Raw genomic sequence first — 18,862 nt, forward strand, 5'->3', positions numbered from 1 at the left:
TACTGCAAAGAAATACGTAGAATCACAAATAATGCTAACCTCTGAGAAAACTTCTCACAGGAAGCACAAGTTACAATATCCCATTGTGATTTATTCAAGTATCGTCCAAATGAGAATGATTCTTTTGAGGTGTTAAACTGCTATAAAACCACAACCCAATACTCCATTTTATGGAAATCCCTATGTTGTCAATGGCAGCGTCAGTTTGATCATTCGTAGGTATGAGAATTTCATTACGGACACAACATTAGGCAGCCTTTCTTTCACATGCCATATATAAGATATTATACACACCCGGGGTTTACAGAGGGATAAAGTTTTAATACTCGCGTCAAAAAAGTAAATTACTACCATGAAACTCAATGATACATTTGTTCTTGACGTTTCCCCCTAAAATGGATGACCTGGAGGAGACCTTGGTTGTAGAAGTTTCATTTTAGCTGTTCAGGAAACGTTTCACCTCGAAAATAACCCTGTAGTCCTTCAGGAAATGCCTTACGCACGATGGGTTCTTCATCCGAGGAAAGAAGTTACAGGGTTTCATGTTAGAGAATTTGGGGATTAAGGTAAGATTTTATAGACTGAAAGAAGCTTTATGTGTGACTGTGTCCTGTGCAGAATGAGATGAAAGGTTGTCGTGGATCAGACACATCATCTGGGAAAACTGCACGCACGATGCTCCGCCTTGACAGCCTGCCATGATTTGCTCATATTTCGGCAGCATGCTCCTCTGACACTTTTTGCCCATTACAGGTATAACGTGTTAATATCACTCCACCGCAGTCACAAAGACATTTCATGGCAGTGGTGAGACCACATGTTTTTCCACTGCCTGCTTTGCTCCTCTGCCTTGAGGTTGTAGTGACACAACCGGCACTTTTCTGTAGTGATTTGGTGGCTTAAGTCAGTCACCAGGATTGGCCTGACACACCTGCACCATTTCCGCTGATGCATCATTCCACCTGGCATTTTGAGTAGGTATGAGCAGCCTCAGGACCCAACGTAAGACGGCCTTTTTGTGTTCAAAATTTTGCATTATGTGTCTCCTAGATTGTGATACGTAGGTTTTATTTGTTATTGCATATTTAGTCTGACTATATTAGGTTCTTAAGGTCCTTTCTTACATCTGACCAGGAACGACACATACAAAAGATACTACAACAACATTCACAGGTTTAATAAGAAGAAGAATAAAATAATAATAATTGACAATGACAATGGTAATAATAATTGACAATAATAATAAATGTGAAAATAAGTTGACACTAATAATAATAATAATAACAATAATACAGGGTATTAAGAATGATATACTCGCACATTACATTAGCACATTTGTATAAATGTTCAGTATTATAGAAGCGAAAGAAAAATTCGAAATTTGTGTTAAGGTCTTATGGGACCAAACTGCAGAGGTCATCGGTCCCTAAGCCTAGACACGATGTAATCTAACTTACGCTATGGACAACACACACACCCACGCCCGAGGGAGGACTCGAACCTCCGACGGGGGAAGGTGCACGGACCGTGACAAGGTGCCTTAGACCGAGCGGCCACCTCTCGCGGCCAGAAGCGAATGGATTAAGAATGAGGAGAAGACTGAAATGACAGTGACAATAGCTCTTAGGAACGAACAGAAGTTAAAGAACTCTGACAACATGAGAGAGGGAAACGTTGTAGAGGAGGGGGATTGAAGAGAGTGAGCTGTAGACAAGTGTACGGGAGAGATGGCTACTGTGATAAGAGGCGGACCATTAACTGTCTCTGTCTTTTGAAGTTCAGAAGGAATTTAATTTGACTGATTTTTGAGGGAGATTGTTCCAAAGTTGGATTCTTGACAGAGAAAGTAATTTAGAAAATATGGCAGTGTTATGTGAAGGTACCGAAAGGATTTTACTTAGTTGAGAACAAGTATTTCTACTGTGCTGTTCAGATAGTAGTGTAAGAGTTGAAGAGACACAAGATGGACTACATTGATTGAGAACACGACAGAGAAAATACAGAGTGTGATAGTCTCTACATTTATCGTCACGAAAGCATGATAATAGTTCATAGGCAGGAGTGAAATGGTCGAAATAGCGTATGTCACAAATGTATCGCTCATCAGTATTGATAACCAGTTTTGGAAAAGTCATTGGAGAATAGCATCCCCCTAGTCAAGTATGGGCTGTACTTGTGACTCTGCGATCTTCTTTTTAAGCTCGAAAGGAAATACTCTTTTATATTTCTGTAGTGAATGAAGTGATACTGACACTTTTGTACAGACTACAGTTGTGTTCTCAATCCAGTCTAAATGACGGTCCAGAATAACCTCAACTTATTTGCAGAATAGGTAAAGGTTACTTCTGTGCTGTTAAGGACTAAGGGTGGAAGAGATTCTCTGAACAGCGTGGTAATAAGACTTGTGAGCGATGAAGATTATTTGTGTTTTAGATGGGTTAAGTTTCCAACCAATGTACTGCACCCACTCAGATATGACAGGTAAATCGGGTGGCTGTGCCCAAGTTTGATAGACTTGGACTCAGTTATAAGTGAAGGTCATCAGTGTGCAGGTGATATTTTCATTGTAGATTATAGTTGACACATCATTAATATATAATGAGAAAAGTAATAGGCCCAATACTGATCCTTGTGGAAAACCCTGATACTAAATCTAAATTCCTTCATTGCCACTTATTAGTTGCAATCATTATACACTGTTGGCTCAAAAATGGTTCAAATGGCTCTGAGTACTATGGGACTCAACTTCTGAGGTCATCAGTCCCCTAGAACTTAGAACTACTTAAACCTAACTATCCTAAGGACAACACACACACCCATGCCCGAGGCAGGATTCGAACCTGCGACCGTAGCGGTCGCGCGGTGCCAGACTGTAGCGCCTAGAACCACTCGGCCACCTAGGCCGGCACACTGTTGGCGATATGTAATGTGTGAGTAGAACTATCGTACTGCATGTGAAGAAATATTTTGACTTGTGAATTTAGCAGGTAGAACATCAAAGTTCACAGTGCTTCAGATAATTAACTTCTCTTATGATATCTGGTTATTCACAGAGAGATGGGTTGTCACACTGTTCGTTCTTCAGTCTTATTTGATTAAAATGTGCCTGCTCCACCTGCCCACTATGTCATCTGGTGGTATACTCTGGCTTTATACCCCCACCAAATCAGTAAGGATTGTTAGAGAGTTGATCGTATCCAGATGCAGAAAATGATTTACCACACGATTTTCCACTTTTTTAATGGAATGCGCCATTTTTATTTGTCTCTTCTAGAGCTATGCTATGCTACTGTGATGCAGGCACTTCAGTGTTTTTGTGTAGGGTACAGACATCTACCTGCAAATACACAAAAATTAATTACGCAACATTACGTTTTCAAGCTGATAATAGAAATTTTATGGCTGTGTCTCGTAGCTGTAGGTCCAGAAATGCTTTCGTGTGTGTGAGTCTCGCCGTTTCCGTTATGCGCAGGTGACTTCACTCCGAGGCTGGGCAGGGAGTCGGGAGAAGACGAGGCAACAGTGCTGCTCGTCGGAGACGGCAACGCCGCTGAGGGCTTCGACGCCCTCGCTGACGCCGACATCGACGAAGAGGAGCGCTAGGGAACGGCCGCCAGTGCCACATGTTGTCTAATCTACCTGTAGTCTTCCCGCAACTGTAGTAACGACAAATAAATCACTTTAACTTAGTGACTGCATCTCAAACGACTACTTTACCACTCATTTATTTCCTCTATTCACTTGTTACTAAGAGATTCAGCAAGAACCTTTAAGGCGAATACCGTCCTTTTGCTGCTGTTCCGTCTGCTCACAGACGTGTTAACTGCTCTGTGTATCGACGACCTTTAGGGCATCTTTGAAAACGTGCCTTTAAATTGATCGCCCCTCCACCAATGTATGACGTGGCTACCAACATTTGGAAGTTGCAAATGGATATAACTTAGTTACTTACCGTTGCTAAACTCACGGAAAGACGCTTACGAGCGCACACGCGCTCATACACACACACACACACACACACACACACACACACACACACACACACACACTCACTTCGCATACATTAATCATCTGCGGTATAATCATTACAACTTTTAAAAAAAGTATCACATATTCCTACAACAAGTAACATTCGTCAACACTAGAAGAAAGTTTTCTGTAACGGTACGCCTGAAAACAAATACCTGTTGGGATACGGACAAATCTGTCCTCTCATTCGCATCTGTCTGTTACATTCAAGTAGACAGTACAGTCAGCACGGTATGTGTTTACCACACGTCCTGATACATACATCCTTCAGCCATTCTTCGTAGCGAATCAAGCATTCTTTCAAATACACCTGGCTTCGGATAGCGATTCACGCATTGGTCACACACACTTGTAATGTCTGCACATTCTCAACGGACCGGCGTACATCAGTGCCTGTACATGATTTCACAGCCAGAAATCCATCGGATTCAGTACAGGTGAATTGGGAGGCAATGCTTCTGCACCTCCTCGAACAACCCATCACCCGTGAAACGTTTCGGTAAAGTACTGCTGTACCATCAGTAGATGACGTGATTGTGCCCCGTCATGCGCAAATCACAGTGGTTGTCTTTCTGCTTGGATAAACGTTCTCCAATAGCGCTGGTAGTTCATCGCACAGAAATCAGTGATACACAGCAATGTTGATCTGTTTAAGTAAAGTGTCTGTCCCTATGAGGTTGTCACCGAGAATTCCTGCCCACACTGAAGCGACCCTAATTGGTTCAAATGGCTCTGAGCACTATGGGACTTAACATCTATGGTCATCAGTCCCCTAGAACATAGAACTACTTAAACCTAACTAACCTAAGACATCACACAACACCCAGCCATCACGAGGCAGAGAAAATGCCTGACCCCGCCGGGAATCGAACCCGGGAACCCGGGCGTGGGAAGCGAGAACGCTACCGCAACCCTAATTGTTCAAGTATCTGCATCTGCCCACACGCGCGTATTATGATAATCTGCTATGCCCTCTCTTGTGAGTCCTTCCTCTCTGTAAATAAAATGCAGGATGTCAACTGAAGATCTTCAACGGACCGTATCTCTACGGGCATTGGTTTCCAGGTATATTATCGGAACTTTTCTTCTAGTTTTAACAACGCTACCTCCTGTAGGAATATGTGACTCCTTTTTGAACGCCCTATATATGTTTGAAATCATCGTATTCTACACTTTCTGGCCTTTTATTGTTGTTGTTGTTGTTGTGGTCTTCAGTCCTGAGACTGGTTTGATGCAGCTCTCCATGCTACTCTATCCTGTGCAAGCTTTTTCATCTCCCAGTACCTACTGCATCCTACATCCTTCTGAATCTGCTTAGTGTATTCATCTCTTGGTCTCCCTCTACGATTTTTACCCTCCACGCTGCCCTCCAATACTAAATTGGTGATCCCTTGATGCCTCAGAACATGTCCTACCAACCGATCCCTTCTTCTGGTCAAGTTGTGCCACAAACTTCTCTTCTCCCCAATCCTATTCAATACTTCCTCATTAGTTATGTGATCTACCCATCTAATCTTCAGCATTCTTCTGTAGCACCACATTTCGAAAGCTTCTATTCTCTTCTTGTCCTTTTATTGTTATTTCTGTTAATTTATGTCTGCTCCTTGTGAGTACCTAAGTCAGTTGCAAGAGTTTCATTACACATGGTTAGTTTATTAGGTAAGAAATCAGGAAAATAAAACTCAAAATTATGACATATCAAAATAAAACCATGAACACAACTATCACACACAGCATAATAATTTACATAATTTAAATAGACCATCTTAGTAGAAGACGTGCCGACAGCCGATGGTAAGTTGGTATGATTTTTGGACGTTCAGTATCAAGACGTTTAACGCCCTGATGTCTTTTCAGTACAAAAAATCTTTGCATCCACCAGGAAGAGACAGAAAAAAGCATGGAAAACATAAATGAAGAAGGCTTAAATAAAAATCCTTAGTCGCCTATAATCTAACAGCTTTTTTCCCTTTTTTTTCAAATAATGTCAGTGAGTTACAACTCCCGTATCAACGTCATGAACTTCTAAGTTTGTACATACCATCAGTATTTTCTACTTTTCCATTCATTTAGCTGAATTTCACTGCCACATAGCAATCAAGTACACAAATGAGTTCCCCCTCCCCACCGAAGTAAAGCTTTAAACTGAAGTTTAAAAACATGAAGTTTCTCGCAACACCCATCAAGTATATCGAAAATGTATTGTGTAGACTGCTGCACTCTTTGAACAGTGAGAATGAATGTTCTCGAAACATAAAGATCATTCGCCAGTGTTGCATTCACTCAAGCATCAGTAATGACAGACCCATCGCGTATCAGCTCAACTTGTGTCACCCTCAATTAATTAATAAAAACATCTCTATCTGCATGCCAATGCTATTAAGTCAGGTGCATATATTCATATGAGACCATAGTTACATAATCTCTTCAAACATCGCTTTAATACAAATACTAACTTATGGGATTAAACTTTATATTATGAAAGTCAACGAAATTTGCTTACATGGTCTTTCAAGTATGATACTCTAACGGTCAACATCACAGAGAGATGTGAATATCAGTTACTGGCTCAAAGGTTACCAAAAAGAATGCTCACACAATTGTAGTTCTAAAAGATAAAGTGCTTATACTGGCACTTTTATCTACCTATTTAGCATATAGCATTGCACATGAAATACATTCAAAAATACAATAAAAATACAAATGACTCATTAAACTACCAAATAATTCTTATGTTGATGTCAGGGGATTCATGATGTAGCCATAAACACGTCTTTTGGATCACCCAGGTAGGCTATCAATTTACATCCCTCGACAATGTTCGGGATGGTCTATATCCTTCCATTCCTACCATGGGTTCTCAATAAGATTTCTCACTTGAGCTAGAGCATTCGTAGACTACGTTTAACATCATTTTCTTTCAACATTGAAGTTGCTACAAGCGAGCTGTTGGGCCAGTTGCATGGATGGATTTTTGGAACGAAGTCACTTTGTCATCAACCTGGGAATATCTTCACGGATGGTTAGATGAGGGTTATTCATTATTTCAACAGAGCTTCTTGTCTTCTTAAGAGAGGAGAGACTATGTGGCTCAGTACTGGAATCCAACACAGTAGTCTAACTTTTACTCAACCAGAGGTGATGCCCGTGGTTGCATTAATCTAAGTGTCCACCTTATTTACCACAAGATGCAAAATCGCAATAACACTATACTCTGTTCAGTACACGTACACATATACAAACAACATTTACACACCATATATGTACACATTTCAATTGCTGGCTGAGACAATATCCTCAGTGAAGAATAATGTCTATGAAATAAATTCTCCAGTTCCGACCAAGGTTTTTGGGAGGTTTCCCTTGGTTGAAAGGCGTACACTGGAACTGGTAAACCCCTTCCCTTTATTCCCAATTAGCACCCCCATTTCCTCCACTATTAGCTTGTCTGATACTTATCTGAATGGAACAGCGATTATTAATGGGCCGCATCTCGAACAGCTCACTCCACCTCTAGGAGTGGAGAATGAACTGTATTGAATTACATCTACGTGGAGGAGGTGTATAGAATCACTAGGTAGTCAGACAAGCTTCGACCAGCGACAGGGCGCCAGCTCATTGCCCTGACCCTCCTCCTGAGACACCGATGTCATACTAGTCCTTCCACATGTGGAGCACTACATCAACTCTTCAGCCGCTATCAATGTCAAACGCCGAGCCAGCCTGGGGTTGGTGAGGAAGAGGACAGGATATACTCGCTGGCAGATGAACGTTGCGTCCAGAGAAGTACTGCACCTACAACTACGTCTTGCAGATAAGCTAGATACTAAAATATGGAACTGGGTGGACGGTACATCATGGTCTTTTACGGAATCAATCCCCCAGAAATAAGTTTGAGCGTTTATACAGTAAACGACAACAGCAGTGAAAGTAATTCGGACAGCAGTCAATCCGACGGACTGATGACACTACGATGAAATTGCTATGAAAGTCTTCACTGTCGCTGTTACTCCCAAAGTGCTGCCTTTATCGAGTTTCATGAGGACAACAGAACAAGCTGCAGCACCGACGCCTGTTGCAGACGAAGTTCGTCAGAAGACGTGCAGTGCTCCAACCAGGGCGCCAACACCTAAGCCCACTATATCCAAGGATGAAGGGAGAGTAGGAATTACGGGGAGTTAGAGTTCAGCAGTGGCGCTTGACAGTGTCGGCGAGACACATCGACGAAAAAGTTTTCGAGCCAGACACGATCATCTGGCAGAGGACCCAGGGAGACTCAAATGAACATCACCGCCCGAAGAACAAAAGAAGATACAAAGTGCTTATACCTACCCACACACTAGGTGCAAATCATCTGACTGTTCAATGGTAATCTCATCCGTAATACTGCCTGTCGCTGTTCACGAACGACTAATGCTGCCAGACAGAGCTGTACTGAATGCAAGCTAAGGAGTGAAGAGGTAAGTAGGCATTACTGTTGTCGAATGCAAGTACTGAATCAAATGGTTCTAATAGCTCTGAGCTCTATGGGACTTAACATCTGAGATCATCAGTCCCCTAGAACTTAGAACTACTTAAACCTAACTAACCTAAGGACATCACACACATCCATGCCCGAGGCAGGATTCGAACCTGCGATTGTAGCGGGCCCGCGGTTCCAGACTGAAGCACCTAGAACCGCTCGGCCACAGCGGCTGGCGCGCGTTAATCGATCAAGATTGTTTCCGTATAAGACAGACAGCACATGCGACGTTGTGCAAATATTGTCAGAGGAATACTGGTAGAGACATAAAGCGGGGTAAGAAATCAAACAAAATTAAGTTACTATGTAACAATCCATCAGAGACCACTTGTCTCTTATATCAAAATACCCAGAAAATATCCCCAACCAGCTATCGAAATTTTGTCAGTGGAGTTCAAGTTCGTGCTATATAGCCTCGTTTAGCCGTTGCTGAATAACAACAAAAAGGAGAAACGATAGTTACTGTCAGTGATCAACACAACGACTCAAACGTCAGCTCGAATCTCGGTATCCTACACAACATCATTTATTTACACTTGACACATAACAGCTTCGTATCTGATAAATGTAGTGCGTTGCGGCTACCAGAATAGCTTACAGCTTTGGAATGGTAGGAATCCTGGATCCGGGGTAGTGGTAATGTGCTGGACATACAAGACTCAGACATTTCATACTTTTACTGTTTATTTATTTTCAGGTTTTAACAAAAGTAATTTCCCAAGTCTAGCAAACATTTAAGAACTTGCCCCGGAAGCACTCAAGACTATTAAAAATACATAGAACTCAAGACTATTAAAAACACATAGAAAATATCTTCTTTCGAATGATGCTTTAACACCAAAAACATGTAAGAAAATATACATTTAAAAGACTGTCTATCAAAGAGCCAATATCAGAGGCGTTTTGTTTTAGTTTTGAAAGACAATTACAAGGAGCTATAAAACTACCTGTTACAACTAAATTAGCAATATACTGATAAAGTTAGTCCATACACCTTTTAACTACAAACACATTAAATTGTAAACACTATTGCAAGTCTGTACAGTAAGTATTCCAAATGTTGGCCCTTCAGTTTTACTAGCCAGTAATTATTCAGAATAATACCAGTTTTATGCTAATAATTTAAATGCTGCACTGACATTTCAATAAGAGTGACGTTTAAGCAAAACTTGCAGTTGTACTTTGGTGGAACTTTAACTACCCCTTTATGAAAAGCACTTTGAGTACTTCAGCAACAGGGCTCAGTGAACACTTTATGAAATTTACTACTCCACAAAATTTATTAAATGTAGTTGAAGATACTCGGTAACATTGCTGCTTTTTGAAAAAGACCTTGCCTCGGTAAATGACTAGGGGTTAGGTATGGCACTTCGACACAAATTTTAAAGGAAATAGCATTATTATTTTAATAAGTAACCAAATAAGTGGTTCATGCAGTTTTACGGTACTCAACCAATAATTTAAGACGAAGATGGTGGCTGTGGCAATTTCCTGTGGATACTCAAAAAGGCGGCAAAAATGCACGCGCCTCTTGCTGTCTAACAGGCTCTCAAAATTCTCTTCTGGGAGCTCCGTGTTTTCGTAGTATAGAGCTAACCATGAATAAAAAGCCAAATTGCTTCCACATCCGAAACTATATTATATAATATTACTGCTCTTGTTGCCTCGTTCAGCACCCAAGACGCGGACACTTTGCCTGCTAGCCACCGACTAACTCCTTCCACAGAGGAAGTTCGACCGCCAAATCCACATTTCCGCCAAACCAGTTTCGTTGGGGATGACTTTCGTCCAGGTTGTACGTGATTAGAGACCTTCTTCCCCAACGCATAAACCAGTACTACAAGTAAAGTGTTAACATTTTATTTCTTTTACAGAACGTTACTTTTAAAACTACATCAACATATTAATTACAGTGACATAAATGAACAGAAATAATTAATAAAACATTTACATAGATGTTACATCAAAGACCATAGTTAAGTAAAAACAGACAAAAAAGTTATATAAGTGTAGAGAACGTCGATAATGATGTTACAGAGCTATAAATGCAGGCATTAGGTTGACCGCCGTTGACATTTAAAGAAATGTATTTCAGATTTCAAAGATACTTAACTCAGTCAACCTTTTAGATTCACTAAGAAAACTGAAACTATCAGGGAAGGAAAAGTTTTGATTAACAGATTCATAACATAGTTAACAGGAAGCTGAAAATAATGCATCACACAAGATAAGGTCGCTGACCTAAGCTCAGGCCCCGCATCAAACAATTGCTTGGTTCAGCTCAAACTCTAAAACATATACAAAAGACACAGATCGCATGTGGGTACTTGCCCTCATAACAAGAGAAACCGACGCCTTTTATCCAACAGAACATACAGAAAGTTGAACGTAGAAATATTTTAACGTAATTAAACATCTGATCCTATACAGAGTGTAACAAGAATGTACGGCACAAATTGCAAGATACGTTCCTCAAACGTAGACGAAGAAATTATATTATAATAACATGGATATGGAATCGCTTTGTTTTCAATTGTTTTGTACAACTCATTTACTCCAAGTCATTAATCGTGGGAAACACAATCGGCATGTATGGGCAGACGTCAATCCTCAAGCAACTATTGAAACAAGTCTTCAATGAGGATCTTCTGTCAGTGTCTGAGCCAGCATTGTTGGTGACTGTTTGGTAGGGCCTCACTTTCTTCCACCCAGGGTCAACAGACCAAGTTATCATAAATTTGTAGGGAATGTTCTAAGTGATCTGTGAACAGATGTACCTTGAGCTGTGCGACGAAACATGTACTTCATGCACCATGGAGCACCTCCTCATTTTAGCGTTAATGTGCGTCGGCTTCTAAATAACAGATTCATTGACAGATGGATCGGTAGAGATGGACCAATAGCCTGGCATGCACTCTCTTCGGACCTAAACAAACTGGACGTTTGTTGTGGCATTTGAAAGCTGTTGTGTACGGAACTACAGTACATGATGTTCAATCTCTCCATGCCTGTGTTATGAAAGGCTGCGAAACCATGCGCAATATTACAGGGACACATAAGCGCACCCGAGATTCACTTTGACGGAGGCTTGATGCATGTATTAGTACCCAAGGATGGCATACTGAACACTTCCAGTAAGAAAGAGTTGCGTGTGGTACGCTGGTGTGTGCTGTTTGCTATGATTAATGAGTTGGCGAAAACAAAGCGTTTCCAGACCCATGTTCATATAACATGATTTCTTCGTCTACGACTGAGGAATGTGTCCTGCAATTTGTGGCGTACATTTTTGTTACGTCCTGTAGAATGAATGCAGAATGAAATGCAGATATAATTCCAAGGTAACAGCAGACGAGAGCTTTAAATACATTACAGAAGGTTTGAACATTTGAGCCTTCAAAATAAGACATAAGTACACATTTCATAAGAACATTCTCTGTACTTAATCAAGTATGATTTATCTAGAGCTTGCAAATATGAGACTCCCTTCACAACTCACAACTAACTTAGGCATGTTCCAGCTATCAAGGATGAGGATCCGCTTTTAAAACCCAGGCTAAACACCGGTCACTAGCGAGAGCTACACATCCTATAGGGATGAACCCACCACAAGACCCAGTGTGGTACGCTGGTGTGTTCTGTTTGCTATGATTAATGAATGCAGAATGCAGAACCGCTCATCAAAGAACAGGGGCTTCCCCAAATCGTATCCAACACTTAATCAAACGCAGACAAGTTACTCACCATTATTTCTACGCCAGTATCCGGAGGACCAAGGAATGGTGGCAGAACCACATCCATCAACCAAGCTGCTAGGAAAGGAAACTGACTGACTCAGAAGACGCGACCCGTGCCCGCGAAAGAGAGGAAAGCAATGATTCTTCTAATGGCGTCGGTGCATTCTCTACGGAAAACGACCGCTAACCACAACACAGCAACCACGCCTCCATTCTTGGCAAACGAGCCCTCTTCGGGCGCAAACTAGACTAGTCAGATAGCTTCGTGAGATATTAAAATCCTTTCAAGCTGCAAGGCTGACCGCTAGTGAGAAGACAGCAAGGCCGTAGCTAGAGAACGACATCAGAGCCGATCAACCAGTGGCTGGAATCGACATGAGCGAGTGGATAGCTCAAACTTATTGCCGTCTTTCGAGAGATCACAGTGTGTCTTTCCAAGCGTCCACGAAGTCAGTAAGAGAGAAGGTAGAAACAGTAGACTTAATATTCACTGCAACAAAATAGTGATACAAATTATGTAATGAAATATGCAATTAAGAAACATTAAACAGGAAAGTAAACAATAGAAATCTGTGGAAATCTCTTGTCATATAAAGAGACACATAAGTAATACTCGTGCTAAGATATCCAGGACCACTTAATTTGGCAGTAATGAAGGCAGCAATGCGAAGAAATTAAAGATGCATGACGAAGAAGGGTAAATGTAGTAGCTACTTCTTTCCATTTTCCTTGGGTTCTCAGCAGTTCCACCATAATTATAATTCTTAATAATAGTGGCGTGTGTGTCAGAAATGGTGTCACATCTTCAGATTTTGACGAATGCATGTACAACAACAAAATTTTACTGCAAGGACTTATAGTTACGCTTCTTACAAGTGGAGTCTCACTTCTCTGGTGCAAAAGTTCATGACTGCCACTTTTAATGAAAATGACAGTTATGTAGCTGAGTATTTTACACGTAGCGAATGACAGTGATGAAGTTACGATTTTGCTTTGTTCTGTTTCTATGTGCATCGAATCATCAGTGGTTTAACCACTCTTCGTCACACACGAGATGTAACACCAGGATTGTGCAGCTCTTTAGTTTGTGCTTACTTTCGGTGCATGCTGCTCAAGTTACAGTGATAATAAAAAATCAGTCTCTATATACATAATGACATAAGTGAAATAACATAAAAAATAGTAGCAACTGTAGTCGTATATAATGAAGCAACCGGTTACACAAAAGAAATTTAACTTATTTATCAGTTTCGGGCACTTAGTGCCCTTCTACAGAAGCTTACGCCTATGGTATTATTTGCGAGTGTCAATAATAAAGTGCATACAGCGCAATGCCATGACCCTAATGCAGGAACAATAAGTAATACAATACTGCACCCATTAATATAATAAGAGCTCTTAGATGCCTACATACAGCCCACAGACACTGTGAACACTGTGACCTCACTGCAGTAACTCACGAATCCAGTAGAATAACTGAGACGTTATTCCATGAGCGTGCTATTTCATTACAAGCCGCTTGTCTTCTGAAAGCTAGAAATACGGAATCAATTTGGGTCATGTAGGTACCAATGACGCGTGTCGCTTTGGATCAGAGGAGATTCTCTCTGGTTTCGGACGGCTAGCAGAAATGGTAAAGACTGCCAGTCTTGCTTCCGAGATTAAGAAGGAGCTCACCACCTGCAGCATCGTCAATAGAACCGACTGTGGTCCTTTGGTGCAGAGGGTCTGAATCAGAGGCTCAGGAGGTTCTGTGATCATGTAACCAGCAGATTCCATGACTTGTGCCATTGAGTGGTGGGTTTCCGGGCTCCGCTTAATAGGTCAGGAGTCCACTACACACGGGAAGCGGCTACACGGGTAGCGGGGCTATGTGGAACGGACTGGTCAGTTTTTTAGATTAGAGGGTCTCAGGGAACCACAGAAAGGACGTCCATCTAAAAGGGGGCAGGTAAAACACAGTAAGGTAGTCGTAGAAACGATCGTTATTGTAGCTGTAAATTGTCGTAGCTGTGTTGGGAAAGAACCAGATCTCCAATCCCTAATAGAAAACGATGAAGTTCAAATACTTACAGGTACGGAAAGCTGGCTGAAGCCGGAAACAAGTTTAGCCGAAATTTTTTCAAACGACGAAACAGTGTTCAGAAAGGATAGATTAAATACAGTTGGTGGCGGAGTATTTATTGCTGTCAGAAGTAGTTTACCTTATAGCGAAATTGAAGTAGACAGTTCCTGCGAAATAGTATGGGTAGAGGTTGTACTTTACAATTGGAATAAACTATTAACTGGATCGTTTTACCGACCCCCGACTCAGAAGATATAGTTACCGAACAGCTCAAAGAAAACTTGAGTCTCATTTCAAATTGGAACCCCAATCATACAATTATAGTCGTTTGTGACTTCAATCTACCCTCGATATGCTGGAAAAATTGCACGTTTAAAGGCGGCGCAGGCATAAAAGTCATCCGAAATTGTACTGAATGTTTTCTCAGAAAATTATTTTGAACAATTAGTACATGAGCCCACTCGAAGCGTAAATGGTTGCAAAAGCATACTTGACCTCTTAGCAACAAATAATCCTGGACAAATAGAGAGTATCATGACAGTTACAGAGATTAGTGACCACAAGGCAGCTGCTAGACTGAATACCGTAACACCCTCAAGTATCAAAGAGAAACGCAAAATACATCAATTTAAAAAAGTTGATAAAAATGCTCGTGACGCCTTTTAAAGAGACAGTCTCCACTCCTCCCGATCTGATCATGTAAGCCTAGAAAAGACAGTATCGACGGCAATTGAGAGATATATCACATACATTAATAAGTGATGGTACTGATCCCCCATGGTACACAAAACGGGTCAGATCGTTGTTGCAGAAGCAACGAAAAAGCATGCCAAATTTAAAAGAGCGCAAAATCCCCAAGATTGGCAAAGTTTTGCAGAAGTTCGAAAGATAGTGCATATTTCAATGGGAGATAATTTCCACAACGAAACTCTGTCTCGGAATCTGGCCGAAAATCCAAAGAGATTTTGTTCATATACTGTATAAAGCACACCAGTGGCAAGACACAATCAATACCTACACTGCGCGATAACAACGATGAAGTCACTGATGACCGTTCCACCAAAGCAGAGTTATTTAAAACGGTTTTTGAAACTCTTCATCAAAGAAGACGAAGTAAATATTCCTGAATACCAATCAAGAACAATAGCGAAGATGAGAAACATAAAAATAGCTATCCTCGGTGTAGCAAAGCAGCTAAAATCACTTAATAAAGGCAATACCTCCGGTCCAGATTGTATACCAGTCAGGTTCCTTTCAGAGTATGCTGATACAATAGCTTCATATTTAGCAATTATATACAACCGCTCGCTCACAGAAAGATCCGTACCTAAAGACTAGAAAATTGCTCAAGTCACACCAATACCCAGAAAGAGATATAGGATTAATCCTCTGAATTAAAAGCCCATATCACTAACGTCGATTTGCAGTAGGGTTTTGGAACTCATAATGCGTTCGAAGAGTTGAGTAAGTGAACGTTGAATACTCAGTGTAGCAGCAGCCGCCGAGCTGAGGGCGCGCAGCATAGCAGCAGCAGCACTAGTGTGATAAACTGTAAATCAATTTAGTCTTTGTTTTTTGTTCACGTGCTTCTGCAAAGAAGTGAGGTGTATTGTGTAGACTAGTGGTTAGAAAATTGATCTTAGTTTTTGTTTTTGTGTAAGTCTTTTGAATATCCTTGTGTAGAGCGGCTTTCCAGTACAAATTTTCCGCTACACTCCTTATATCTATTTTATACACAGTACGATATGGCTAGGGACTGTGCATGTTGTGAGCGGACACAAAGAGAGTTGGGTGCCGTCCTTAAACAGCTGGAAGCTGCGTTGGTTACCGTCGACAAGCTTCTAGCTAATGCTCGAAGTTGCTGTGACGTCGGGGCGCCAGTGACGAGACCTACTACACCGTTGGTGGTACTGGAATACCCTGCTGGCCCGGACGTCACTGCGGCTTCCGATATGCAAGATCTGACCGGTCAGTCCACATTCCAGGGGGGTGTGGGAGGGGGGGTGGCAGACAGTTGTGAGTTCGCTTGTCACTGGGCGGAAGGCGAAAGAGGGAGCAGGCCGTGCGGCTGGCTCCCTACGTCTTACCACCGGGTACGAGGATCTTCCCAGTGTTGTTGATAATTCTGAGCCAGCACGGGTTGCCTCTCTTGTTGGACCAGCTGTCGATTTTCCTGCCCTCTCCGGACAAGTACAGAGGGGTGGGTATGCCAGTCATTGAGAGCTCCAATGTTAGGCGGGTGATGCAGCCCCTCAGGGAGATAGCAGGCAAGGCGAGAAAGAATCCAGTGTGCATTCGGTATGTCTGCCGGGAGGTCTCATCCGTGATGTGGAGGAGGCCCTGCCGGCAGCTATCGAGCACACTGGGAGCAACCGGCTGCATGTAGTGGCACATGTCGGCACATGACGCCTGCCGCTTGGGTTCTGAGGCCATCCTCGACTCCTTTCGGGCTGGCCGATTTGGTGAAGGCAACTAGCAACGCACGCGGGATGCAGATTAAGATGTCTATTTGTATCATCGTACCAAGAGTTGATCGCGGTCCTCTGGTTTGGAGCAAAGTGGAAGGTCTAAACCAGAGGCTCAGACTGCTCTGCGTCGGTAACGGATGCGAATTTCTCGACCTCCTCTATCGGGTGCAGAATTGTAGGGTTCCCCGTAATAGGTCAGGCGTGCACTACACGTCGGAAGCGTCTGCTAGGGTTGCGGATTACGTGTGGCGTGCACATGGAGCTTTTCTAGGTTACAGGACCCCTCACTTGGGAGCAAACACGATTTACCTGTTAATTCAGCCACAGCGACCTCTGAGAATATAGGTCCTCGCGGTTCAGAAATAGAAAAGATTAATATGATTTTAGTAAACTGCAGGAGCATCCAAGGAAAGGTCCCAGAATTAGTATCGCTTATTGAAGATTATAATGTACAAATAGTATTGGGAAGAGAAAGCTGGCTGAAGCCAGACGTCAATGACAACAAAATCCTAAGTCGAGACTGAAAAGTTTATCGTAAGGATAGGTTAGTCGCCAATGGTGGTGGAGTCTTTATTGCAATAAAAAATTTAATAAACTCTAGCGAGGTTATCACGGATTCCGAAGGTGAAATAATCTGGGTGAAATTGAGTATCAAAGATCGGTCAAAAATGGTGATAGGATGCTTTCATAGACCACCTGAGTCACAATCTGTAGTTGTAGAGTGCTTCAGACAGAGTTTGCAGAATATCATTAGTAATTTTCCTGATCATGCCGTTGTAATAGGGGGTGACTTCAACTTCCCAGGTATAGATTGGGAGTGTTACGCCATCAAAACTAGTGCCAGAGACAGGGAATCGTGTGGCATTGTTCTGGATGTCTTGTCCGAAAATTACCTTGAGCAGATAGTTAGAGAACCAACTCGTGAGGGCGACGTCTTAGACCTCATGGCATCTAACAGACCTGAACTTATCGAACTAGTTAAAGTAGAAGAAGGTAAGAGTGATCATAAGGCTCTGACAGCATTAAGACGATGGGTCCTACAAGGAATGTTAAGAAAAGGTGACAGGATACAAATTTCAGAATATCTCAGCAGTCAGCATCAAATATTCGGTGATGAGGACGAAGATGTGGAGAACAAGTTGAAAAAATTCAAAGGCGTAGTTCAATATGCCCTAGACAAGTATGTTCCGAGTAAGGTTTTAAAGGATGGGAAAGATCCACCATGGTTTCATTGCCATGTTAGAAAAGCGTTACGTAAACAAAGAGCACTTTATCTCAGATTCAGGAGAAACAAAAGCCGAACGAAGTGAAAATGAAAGTAAGAAGAGCAATGAGGGAAGCGGTCAATGATTTCAAAAGTAAGACGTTGTGAACCGACCTGAATAAAAACCATAAGAGATTTTGGTCGTATGTAAAATCAGTAAGTGGGTCAAAATCATCTATAAATTCTCTCAGCGACCACACCGCACCGAAACGGAAGATAACAGAGAGAAGGCCGAAATACTGAATTCGGTCTTCCGAATCTGTTTCAATATGGCAGATCGTAGCACTGTCCCTCCTTTCAATCGTCGTGCGAACGTAGAAATGGCAGATATTGAGATAACCGATCGCGGAACTGAAAAGCAGCTACAATCGCTTAGTAGTGGAAAGACTTCAGGACCAGATGAGATATCTATAATATTCTATAAAGATTATGCGAAAGAACTTGCTCCCCTTCTAGCAGTGATTTATCGTAGATCGCTTGAGCAACGAAGTACCTAACGATTGGAAAAAAGGGCGGGTCATTCCCGTTTTTAAGAAAGACAGATCCACACAATTATACCTATATCGTTGAAGCCAATCTGTTGTAGAATTATAGAACATGTTTTATGCTCAAGAATTACGACGTTCTTGGAAAATGATCAGCTCCTCTACAAAAGGCAACATGGATTCCGCAAACAGAGATCCTGTGAAACTCAGCTCGCTCTGTTCCTCCATGAGATCGACAGCGCAGTGGACAACAGCGCTCAGGTTGATGCCGTTTAATGAAGAAAATGCTTACAGA

The 18,862-nt window shown here is 41.9% G+C and overlaps 1 protein-coding gene across 1 annotated transcript in view; it reads left to right on the forward strand.

Moving 5' to 3' along the window:
• Positions 1-3,690, forward strand: part of LOC126412982 (uncharacterized) — a 150,280-nt gene extending 146,590 nt beyond the window's left edge. Inside the window, exon 5 of the mRNA XM_050082874.1 lies at positions 3,473-3,690. Within this exon, the coding sequence (XP_049938831.1) occupies positions 3,473-3,603 (131 nt within the window). The 3' untranslated portion in view covers positions 3,604-3,690. The remainder of the gene's footprint in view (positions 1-3,472) is intronic.
• The last annotated feature ends 15,172 nt before the right edge of the window (positions 3,691-18,862 follow it).

This window comes from Schistocerca serialis, chromosome 7, assembly GCF_023864345.2.
Source record: "Schistocerca serialis cubense isolate TAMUIC-IGC-003099 chromosome 7, iqSchSeri2.2, whole genome shotgun sequence".
NCBI lineage: Eukaryota > Metazoa > Arthropoda > Insecta > Orthoptera > Acrididae > Schistocerca > Schistocerca serialis.